This window comes from Chaetura pelagica, unplaced genomic scaffold (assembly GCF_000747805.2).
Source record: "Chaetura pelagica isolate M959 unplaced genomic scaffold, ChaPel_1.0 scaffold123, whole genome shotgun sequence".
In the NCBI taxonomy this organism is placed as follows: domain Eukaryota; kingdom Metazoa; phylum Chordata; class Aves; order Apodiformes; family Apodidae; genus Chaetura; species Chaetura pelagica.
In genome coordinates this window covers 5,923,316-5,935,370 of record NW_009953295.1, presented here as the reverse complement: position 1 = coordinate 5,935,370, position 12,055 = coordinate 5,923,316, and the positions used below count along the sequence as shown (strand labels likewise).

The window sequence follows — 12,055 nt, the reverse complement described above, 5'->3', positions numbered from 1 at the left end:
TAATTATGAAGGTACAATTATAATTCTGCCTTTAGCGTGATGTGATTCAGATTTAAAAAATGCTTTTGTGGCAGCTTCCATCTAATACTATAAATCTAAGCACAGGAATTCTGCCCTTCACACTTTCTAACACAGACAACAATAGTGACAAGAAACAGATCCCTTTACATGCAGTCTTAAAAATTCAGTTTTAAGTAGTGGTTTTGTATCCAAGCTTCACTTTTTACCTAACATTCCAGAAATTCATTAGTTGTCTTCAGGTATAGAAAAACTCATATAAGAGGCTCATATTTTAAGCACATCACAACGTAAAATTCTTTTCAGCAATACTTAGAATCATTCGGGTTAGTAAAGATCTTCAAGAACATTGAGTCCAACTGTAAATCTAACATTGCCAGGTACACCACTAAACCATGGCCCTAAGTGTCTTATCTACACATCTTCTAAATAACTCTAGGGATGGTGACCCAATCACTTCCCTGGGCAGCCTGTTCCAATGCTTGATCCAATAATATGAGCAGCTTTGCAGAGAACTCATTCTGTCTTCATGACTGATTTCATATGATTTATGTATCTTCAGATGTAGAACTGTGAATAATTTTCTAGACAGCTGAACCACATCAGAAACGTTGGGGCGTTACCAAAAACAACTACAAGACATGACATAATCACATATGCACCTTCCCATATCAATCAATTTCATACATTTCTTTTGCACAATATAGATACACACTGCACCATATACAAACCCCTTCCGTGTAATTGCCCTTTACTGTTGCAATGATGGCATGTATCTGAGCAGCCACAAGAAGGGAAACGCAGAACTTTCCACATGTTGTTCATGAAATGTTCAGACCTTAATAATAAGATAATGAGTGGGGATTTACAAAAACAAATAAATGCTTATGGGTCCTACGGTACAGGGTGACAGTCCAGCTGAAATAAACCTGAGTTCAACAGAAGACAGATACTCAGTACGTGGACTGTTTTGGCACTGCATTAACTTCTGTGTGCTGTTCTCTTTATTAGCTAAAATGATCCTATTTAATTTTAACCAATGGGAGACTACTTATTAAAATATATTGATATATTGACATTGAAGAAATTTAAAATGTCTTCTGCTGAAATGGAGATCAGGGTTACATCTGTCAATACAGAGATGTGTCTCATATTGTGTGACTAAAATTGTGCATAGAAATGGTAATTTGCAAACTCTGTACCAAAATCATAATACACTGGCTTTCATTCCAAGCTGCACAGGGATCATGTAGATGACAGCTCAGCCCCTCACATAGGTTCAGTTAGTCTTGATAATATCCTGGGTTTTGTGCAGTTTTACTTTCTAGTGAGCCTGGAAGCTTCCAGAAACAGTGTATCTACAGGATCAACACACCTTCTCCCTTTGCTCTCACATTGCCAGGCCCATTCCAGCAGCAGCAGCTCCTGTGGTACCAGTGAGAAAGTGCTTCTGAAAGCAAGGAGGGTGCTTAGAAAAAACACCTTTTAGTAGGTGTGTATGTGACCTTTGGAAAGATTGTGGTGACACAAATGAGTGTAAGGCAATCACTTGCTATCATAGAAATATAGAATAGTTAAGGTTGGAAGGGACCTTAAATCATCAGGTTCCAACCTCCCTGCTATGAGCAAGGATGCCTCACACTAGACCAGGTTGCTGAAAGCCCCATCCAACCTCCAGGGAGGGGGCTTCCACTACGTCCCTGGACAGGCTATTCAGCACCTTACTACCCTCATGGTGAAGTATTTTTTCCTGATGTCTAATCTAAATCTTCCTTCTTTCAGTTTAAAACCATTACCCCTTGTCCTACCATTGCCCTCTCTGGTGAAAAGCCCCTCCCCACCTTTCCTGTAGCCCCTTCAGGTACTGGAAGGCTACTATAAGGTCTCCTTGGAGCCTTCTCTTCTCCAGGCTGAACAGCCCCAACTCTCTCATCTTTTCTTCATAGCAGAGGTGCTCCAGCCCTTTGATAATCTTCATGGCCCTTCTCTAGACCCTCTCCAACAGCTCCATGTCTTTCCTGTGATGAGGGCTCCAGAGCTGTACACAATACTCCAGATGTGGCCTCTCCAGAGCAAGAGTAGAGCAGCAGAATAACCTTCCTTGCCTTGCTGGCCTTACTTCTTTTGATACAGCCCTGGATGGGGTTGGCCCTCTGGGCTGCGAGGGCACTTTGCTTTTCCTCAGGGCTGCTCTCTAGCCATTCTGTCCCCAGCCTGTATTTGCGCCTGAGGTTGCACTGACCCCGGGCTGGTTCCTTTGTGGATATTATGTGAAAGCTCTAAGAAGAGTCTTATAATAACAGCACACAGAAACATCCTCACAAACCAATCTCCCTCCTTTTTGACCTATGCAGTTTTCTGGCTTTGCCCTGTCACTATCGTCTCCTTTGGTATCCTTGATGCTCTACGAAAAATCCTTCCACATCCTTAGCACCTTCAACTAGTGTAAAAATGAATGAAATGGAAGCTGAAATCATTAGCATCTTCCAGGAAAGGACTCTGCACCTGACAGGGCAGAGGTCAGTGAGCTGGAATCACTGCAAGGGTGGCAGTTCCTTGCTTACATGTCTCAGGGGGTTACCATTCAAAGCTTCTCTATGCTTATGACACATCCAGTCCATTCAAGACTGCAAGCATTGTCCCAGCCAAGCACACCATTCTTGGAAAATGCATCAAAAATCAGCACCCTCTGTTTATCTGACCAGTGTGAATAAGAGCACATTTTCAAAGGCATGTCCCCAGGAAGATGGATTTGGTTTTCTGCATGATTTGAACCACTACTTTGGCATTCTCAAAGGCATGAGCTGAAACATTATTTAACCCAAAGTCTTTAGGCACTGGAACATTCGCTGTATCACTAAGGTCCATACTGGGAAGTAAGTTTTAAATTAGCAGTAGAAAGTCATAGACAGTAAGATTACACTACATAAGAATTAACATCACCAGAACCCATATCTGAGTCTTTCCCCAGCTGGAACTTAACAGTATCCATCAGAACAATCTCTTCCAGCCTAGGACTGCCAGCTGGGAAGCCCTCGCAACTGGTGGCAGGAGTCACAAGCCAGAATCAGCTCTCACAGTTGTTCTCCAGCTATAATCACAACAAAGTGCAGGGTTCTACCTCTTAGTCCTTTCCCACTCCCCTGACTTTTTCTTTTTGCAGTACCAGTTTCTGACAATCTCTTCTAATCACTGGCTTCCGGAATGTTTCTTGCCCTGGTTTCTACTCCAGCCCCTTGGGATCAGTCATGCAGCCTTGACTCCTCAGAATCACTGTTCCATTTCAAACAAACAAACAAACAAAAAGAATAAAAACACAGGCTTCCTAGGAGAATTTTAAGCTTTCTACTTTACTCTCACTTTCATTTATACCTCTTAGTCTGGTTTTCTAGAAATATTTCCATGTTGACTCCAAAAATGCAGATGTTCTTAAAAAAGATATAGCCCAGTCAAGATTTCAGCTAAAGAAAAATTTATGATAGTTTCAGTAAAAAACAAAACAAAACAAAACAACAAACCTCATTTCCTCAAGCAAAACTGTCATAATACAAGTATTCACGTAGTTTCAGTCTTCCTTGCCTGTTATTGCGTACTGTTAAAAAAACATGTGTATTTACTGCTAAAAATCTTCTGAGTTTTGGCCCTGAATACTGCTTGCACATGCATCTTGGCTTCATGGCAGCCAGAATTTATCTTTTTTTATTCTGCTAGCAGATAACTGACTTACCATTGCCATAAAAGGGACAGAGCTTCAAGTACAATACTAAAATTCCTGGAATGTCTGAGTCTACCCCCACTTAGCTGATTTTTCCCTTAATATGTGCACTATGAATACAAACCATTAATGCACCATTTTTTTTCTTCAAACCTTTGTTCTAACTTTTTACAGCCATAGCAGTGTAATTTTTAAGCCTTATTTGGGTTTCATTACAATCTTAGGATTTATTTCAATGCCTTTATATTATCAAGTATTTCAATAGAAGTATTCAGTAGACTAGAAAACAAGTTTTCTTCCACTAGATAAATAACTGGACTAATAAGACCAAATGACTTACAATATCCAGTCAGCACATAGCTATCCAGTGAAAATGGGCTAGCTTGTTCTGTCCCTTAGCTACAACTGAAACATTTGTCATGCCATTAAAAAAAAAAAAAAAAAAAAAGCGCCTTTCTCATTCTGGTATCTGTATCCTAAATTAAGGACCCCATAAATTATGTATTAAAATAGATAAAATAGAACCAGCTAATAAAACAATACATTTTCCCCTAAGTTAGTGATTATTTCCATGAAACATTACATACTTCACTTTGCATTTCAAACACTAATATCTATAGAATTAATGCTCACATAAGAATGGCATCAGCTATATTGATGAACTAGAATACTTTCACCCCAAAACATTAAGAAACATTATTCCAAGTTCATGCCCCAGCATTAAGACAACACTTTAATGCACAGATGATGTAGGAAAGGGCACCTTGGCTAGGAGAAAGGTTGACCATTGTGGTGAAACCACAGAGCTCCCATGTGGCCAAAGAGATTATAAATCCCACAGCAGCTGAGATGAACATGGCAATAAAAGGCTGGACATTGATTTTTAAAGGTAGTAGAGGAGATGCAATGGTAGTTGCCTCAAGTCACAGAATCACAGCATGGTCAGAGTTGGAAGGGACCTCCAGAGATCATCTAGTCCAGCTCCCCAACTAAAGCAGGGTGGCATAGAGCACATTACTCAGGACTGCATCCAGGTGGGATTTGAATATCTCCAGAGAAGGAGACTCCACAACCTCCCAGGGCAGCCTGTTCCAGTGTTTTGTCACTCTAATAGTAAAGGACTTTTTTCTCGTATTTAAATAGAACTTCCTGTGTTCCCATTGCCCCTTGTCTTGTCACCGGGGAATACTGAAAAGATTTTGGTTCCATCCTCCTTGCACCCACCCTTTATATATTTTAGGCATTAATAAGGTCTCCCCTCAGCCTTGTCTTATCCAGGCTGAAGAGTCCCTGCTCTCTCAGCCTTTACTCGTAAGAGGGATGCTCCAATCCCCCAACCATCTTTGTTGCCCTAGTAATTTCCTTCTAGCAAATACTAGGGAACATCACCAGACTCCTGGCACCTTTTTAGAACTTTGGCATCTAGAAGTGACTTGGGATTTCATCATGTCTCACAGTATCTGCAAAATCAAGCTCTTCAGCACATCTCCTCTGCTCCCACTCCAACAGCTGGACAGGGTTCTCCACTGGGGTGACAAACTTTACCTAAAATCTTAATTCTGCTTCCCAGCTGTAGCATTTCAAATGTTCTTTAAGGTATACAATGCTATCTACAGACAGGCTAATGGATCGTTTGTCTCATGCTTAACCTATAAAAGACTCTATCTCTACTGAATACAAAAGACCTAACTTACTAGGTTTTTGGTTACCATATTCTAGTTCATCCTACTAATCTTTGTGTATTAATCTAATTGTTGTGTTTATTGGTAAGTTTGGTAGTTTCTTCCACCAGTTCCCTCTTAGCCATCTTGAAAACCTTCATTTCAAAATGCTGTCTCTGTCATTTACTACTAGTGGATGAAAGCCACAAAAAGATGAAAGATAATTATTACTTTGCAATTTGTTTACTCCGCACACTTGACAGCACTTTGTGTTTAGTCCTTTACATTGTTCTTCTGAAGATGCACACCCTTCCTCAGTCCCTGCAAAAGGCTATTTGCCAGCACCAGTAAAGGTGAAGGCAGCAGGAGTGCACACAGAGAGAAAACGCAGAGGAAAGGAGAGGAACAGAGGATGTTTAGTACTTCTCTTTGCTCCACCCAAAGAAACCCCACCCCAAGCTACATCAAATTCCATAAAAGTAGCTGAAAAACTTTGCTAAAAACACGGTTACACTTTCGATTAATTAGGCTGGCACAAAGTTGGAAAATCTTACCACATTTATTTTGAAACATGCTTGAGGACAGGATCCTTTTGATATGCTACATGAAGGTAACATCCGAAAAAATAAACCAAAAGAAACCCATATTTTTCCAACTGTTCTCTGGCTTCCTTCATTTCATCTCTAGCCATGACTTTTTTTTTTTTTTAATGTTACTGTAAGGCAATCCAAGCCAAAAAAAAAAATAAAAAAAAAAAAAAGAAAAAGAAGGGATTTTTGCAGGCTGTGAGGCCAGGCTGACTCATCTCCACCCGAGCACATTCCCAGCTGCCGGCTCCCAGGGTCCCAGGGCACCTGCCACCTGCTCCCACACTGCAGCACCTTGCACCAGAACTGCACTGACACTGCTGTAACACCCCAGCGTGGATATAAAAGCAGGACTACAGTTCTCACTGGAACCCAGAAGTAGCACTTGATAACCTGGTGAATCAGAGAAAAAAAGGGGTATTTCCTACCACCCACTAGGCTAAGAAGAGTTAATACAACCTCAAGGCTTACAGTGTTCTTTGCCCACCTTGGAAATACAGTGGAAGCAGGCCCAATGTAACAGGTTTCCTAAGAAATACATATGTAAGCTATTGGATCAATCAAAGTGGTAATAACTGAATTCAGAGTAGAACAGAGCAGTGCTTCTAAATACACACTACTGTACATTTTTTTCAATTTAGAAAGTTTATCCAAGCTCCTATCTCTGGAAGAGAGTATCTCAGAGATAAACAGTCATCTCAAAACAGTCATCTTTGAAACAGTCGTCTTTGAAACACTTACTGAAACCTGTTTAATTAAAGACTTCTATTTTTCTTAATACCAAATAGGAACAAATAGCTAACATGGACACATTTTTTTAAGAAATCTTCAATGATCCTTTTGATGTTTCTATTTGTCAGAGATACAGAGTATCTCTCAGTGTGTGGGGGTTTTATATTTTCTACTTACATGTTCTTCTTTAAGATGAACACATTTGCCCTTTGCTGCAAGTCACCTCAGATTAGGAGAGCATAATGATAGTAATTTAGATACTGACAATGTTTGAATGTGTTCTGTATTTTACTTCCACACTGTCCAAGATACTGCTATATAAAGACTCTTGGAGGGCTAATGCCACATACTTTTCTGATGTATTAAATCACCAAGAATAATTCCAGCCACTCACAACGCAGCAGATCAAAAATGTGTCTTCCCAAAAACATCTTTAAATTGCAGCAGTACTTCACACCTTCAACTGCTCTCTAGAGGCACAGGTTGCTATTCCATAGCCCATGCCCAAACTCTTCCCTTCGACCAAATTTTGCAAGGTGTTCAGGGCCTTTGTGATGGGAAAGTCAATAGAAATTCTGGGAAGGGAGCACTATGTAACTGTTAAACACTGATGAAGTAAGTCAATTTATTCTCATGTTGAGCTGTTGAATCTTCCTTTGTTTAGTCTAGTTCTATAAAAAGAACAATATTCATAACCCTATCCCTAGAGATGCTCTCTGACATTTCTAAACAATTGTCTTAGCTGCCTGCAGCAGCTATCCTGCATTTATTTACACGATCAAGGCAGCTGACAGTATATACATCCAGCATAAGCCCAGGCATTGTATGACCTAATTATATCTCAGCATTATATACACCCAGTGGAGGAGTTGCTATGACACACCACAGTAGTCCTGCAGGGATCTGATACACACAGACACTCAGAAGCAAATTCTGTGCTGCTTGGGGTGATGGTCCAGGAACGCACTTGCATGTGTTGATGCTCAACAGCTGGCTCCAGGAATGAAGGTCACGGAGATGAGTCATGACTCGCTGCTCAGGGAGGTTCAGGGGCTGCGTTCTCCAACACAGCTGGAAGCAAACAGGTATGTGTGCCCAAAACAGCCTGCCCTTCTCTCCTGATTCTGACACCTGGTGCCGTGATGCTGTAGAAAAGTTGGCAAGAGGGAAAAGTAAAGCAGGCAGGAAGGACAGCAGGGACAAGGATGTTCTTCTGGGAGCAAGGAGTCATCAGGCTCAATCCCCCTTGCTCCCAGATATGCCCACGCATTTTGGTTTGTATATATATCTCGACCAAATGACTCTCCACTGCTAGGGGTAGACAGACAAACACAAGACTGCCACTTCCTTGGCAAGAACCCTTCACCTTGGGCTGGAAGGCCACCTTCCTACCCACACTCTCATGGTCCTCTGTGGTGCAACCTCAGCTGCTCCAGGTCTCATATCCCTTCCTGCCAAGCCACCTCGCTCCAACAGGAAGAAACGGGAGTGTTGTACTTGTCTTCAGACCCTCCCACACCCCACATATCTTGGCAGGGGAAACTGAATCCCATTTCCCTCTGAAGCCCCAGAGGCATGTAACTTACTGGAAGTCATCTGGGTCTCTCCTGCCCACATTTTCTGAATCAAAGTGACCATATCTCTATCCTGAACTAAAACTTGACAGGGTTTGTTAGACATGTTATTGGTGTTGACAAGTCCATGAGGATATGCAGGGACAAGGATGTTAAATTGCCTTAGTGAACAGGTCTCTCAATATGGAAGACAGTAGCAGCCCTAGACGTGACTGGCTGCAGAAGGCAGGTGCCCAACCCAGCCTTATTTCACTAGTAAAAGCACACCCAAATGAAATGCTGTCAATCATTCAGACTCAGTCAGATGACTTCTCTTCAGCCACATGCCAAAAGCCCAAGTAATTTATTTTATCTGTTCTTGGATTACCTGCCTTGTACCAATTCATCCCAATAAACCATGATTTTAACAAAAGGGAACTGAAAAAAATTTCAGACTTAGTTGGAAGCAATTTAGTTTTTTGCTTCTGGCCTAGAATCAGGCTGCAGCCCCAAATACAAGTTAAAAATAGGAGTGACGCGAGGAAGGCAACAGGGCAACACAGCAGAGCCTTCTCCGCCCAGCCATGGACAAGGCACTGCTCCCCAGACGGGTCTTACCCAGGGACAGGAACATCTTGGCCTCTCACCAGTGTGTCCCCAGCTGCCACCATACACAGGGCGCAAATCAGCACTGCCCTTGTGGAAAAAATTATGCATGCTTTTATCTCTGGTTTGGCCTGCCTTCTCCTAGTAGCTGGATAGAACTTGCTCTCAGCTCTGGCCTGGCTCTAAAAAAAGCGGGAAGGGAGATGGAGTGGGAACTCGGTGAGACCACGAAGCCCATTGCCAAGTGGCAGTGGATAGGGCATCCCCTCCAGTCCCCCAGCATCACATGGCAGCCAGCCCACTCATGTGGAAGGAGACTCGCCCCTGGGCTCAAGTGCAGCCAGAAGATCACGCTCTGTTGCTGAAAGCCTAGGGACTGGCACTGTGGCGGCATCAACAAGGTACCAAAACATTAAACCGGGGCTTCCACGGCATTGTCATCTCTCAACCAAGCAGTACTAATGTTAGGAAACGGACTTTCTTCAAAGGCAATGGCAGCCTGAAGTGTGTCAGAAATGAGAGCCCCTGCAGAGATCCATCAAAACAAGCTCCCCTTTATCCGTCTCACAGGAGCAGTCTCTCAGCCTGACCTGGACACATCTTAATCTACTGCCCTGTCTTCCACTCTGTTCTCCTTGTAATTTGAAAATTAATCTCCTGAGAAGAACATAGAACAGTACAAAAGGCCAGATTCACTACAATCAATATTTTAATTATAATTGATCAATGTAAAAAACACTGAGCTTCCAGTGCCGCGTCTGGATGCATTTTATAGTGCCATACTACAACCTGTGGGAGCTGTCACAGAGGAGCTCCCTTTTCTGTCCTGACAGTAGCTGGCTTAAGGTTGGCTTTGCTAAGTCAAATGCCTCTGCAAGAGCAGTTCTTCCAAGTTGCTTTGTATGTATTTAATCACAGATACGTCAGCGATAAAACAAATTTTTCACTCTACCAGCCCTGTAACACTGCTGAATCACCACTGCCAATATAGCACAAGCTGCTCCTGCTACATTTGCATTCACAGGCACGATCTCAAGTCTCAGATAGTTATCCCAGTGTGACCACAATGCTCATATGTAGAAACATTTTTTTTCCTGGGAGGGTGACTGAGCACTGGCACGTGTTCCTCAGAGAGGTTGTGGAGTCTCCATCCTTGGAGACAGTCAGTCCCTACCTAGACACAGCTCTCAGTAGCCTGGTGCAGCTGGCCCTGCTCTGAGCAGGGGGTTGGACTAGGTGTTCTACAAGGTGGCCTCCAACCTGAGCAATTTCATGATGAAGGCCACAGGACAATTCAGAATATGACGATACTGTGGCTGAACAAACCACATGCATTTATTTTAAATCTAGCTAATATAAGCTACTTTAGGGAAGGGAAGGAAAGAATCAGCATCATTTTTTTGCAGGAGAAAAGCAGTTGCTCCATTCAGCCTGTTGCGAATAGTACTGGACACAACCTTGCCTACCACACAGTACTCTGCTAACACATTTACTCTTTTAATGTAAACAGTGGAAACGAGTTCGTCTGAGGACAATGTGAGCACTGGGCCAGCTCTGCCAGCTCTCCAAATGCAGAAGTAAGAGATCCTGCTCAAGTGTACAGTGGATCACACCACCCAGCCACAGTCATTAAGAGGCATCATCCCTACTCAAGGGCCTCCAAAGAGCAGCCCCTCAACCACCACCCAGGCCTGGTAAGCTGCCAGCCACCAGCAGTCTCCATTGCCTTTTGGGCAGATGCTAGTGACAGGCAACAGCGTGGAGCTGGGGACAATGCCAACAACAGAACAGAATTGATTGAGAGGCCACCCATGTACGGCTGAAAGTTTATCTAAGGCAACAAAAGTGCAAGGAGCTCAACTTCCCCCGCACACTGGTGTTTCCCGGTGGCGCTGATGAGGAAAGTCTGCCATCAGCACAGCATAAAAAGAACAGTTAATTATGGGGATAACTTCATAAAATGATTAACAGGTCCAGATCACATTTTAAGGAATCTTGGTCTTAATAAAACAATTGATCTGGCACATAAAGGACACTTCTAAGGCAGAGCCTCTTCAGAGTTGCTACAGAAGACTGGAATTGTACAACTGACAACTAAATTGTGTGTCTTCTTTTAATAAGCACATCTTCCCTAGGTAGTTTTCTGTCTTTGATTGACAAGCAGGGTTAACCCCATGACTTCACTTTACAGTGCAATATGGGAACATATCTCACAGGTAGATATTTATACCTCTAGGAACACCAAATTCAGAACTCAAGCGTGAATAATTCACTTCAAGAGATTTTAATTAATTAAAGTTAATTACATCCTGAAAGAAATACAGTTCAATCAGTTTAACACCACATGATGGATGTATTGCTTAAGAGCTGCATCACCGAGTGCTTTACTGCAGTCACAGTAAGCCTGATATTATCAGCCTAGGAGCAACAGATAAGACATCAGAAGTTCAGTACATTTCTTACTTCAGCTGACTGCAGGCACACATACCGTCCCCATGGTCACACAGAGATATCAAAATTGACTACAGAACTTAATTTCACCTGAAACTGCAAACCAGAGTTTAAAACAACCCTTTCCAGTGCTTGCTTTACAGATTGCAAATACAAGATCCCACATTTATTGTAGAAAGAATGACAAAAATCCATCTGCCCATGGCTACTGAAGCTTTCTGCACTCCCTGAACTTCACCACTACAGCATCAACCTCATCAAAGGCAAGAAACCAAGGAAACATGAAAGGATGACCTATTCCAAATGATTATGTCAACTACCCTTTACTTGGAGGTGAAGAAGGAATAGTACAAACACTTCAGGAGCGCCAGGAAAGAGAGTCCTTTAACTTAAGGACAGTGGATAGCTAATATCTCAGTGATAAAATTAGCTCCCCGAGCAAAACTTTCAGACTACTTGCATACTTTCGATTTTAAATGTCTGTGGCTGAATCTGGCTTAATCGGGAAAGGTGCCAACAGTGAACTTTAACCATTAACATCACGATCCTTCCCGGTCTCCAGCCCATCGTTGGGGGTCAGAGGCAGCGAGCACGACACTCCCGAGTCCAAGCAACCAACCGCTTCCCCCCAGCCCTCCCCCCCCCTCCCCGTTTTTTCTACCCCCTACTAAAGCTCACCTGTTTTTTTTTTTAATTTTGTATTTTTACGGCGGAGACACGACTTACTACTTT

The 12,055-nt window shown here is 42.6% G+C and overlaps 1 protein-coding gene across 1 annotated transcript in view; it reads right to left on the bottom strand.

Moving 5' to 3' along the window:
* COL4A1 (collagen, type IV, alpha 1) overlaps positions 1-11,369 on the bottom strand; it is a 125,238-nt gene extending 113,869 nt beyond the window's left edge. The window contains exon 1 of the mRNA XM_009997971.1: positions 11,361-11,369. Within this exon, the coding sequence (XP_009996273.1) occupies positions 11,361-11,369 (9 nt within the window). The remainder of the gene's footprint in view (positions 1-11,360) is intronic.
* Positions 11,370-12,055: the final 686 nt, after the last annotated feature.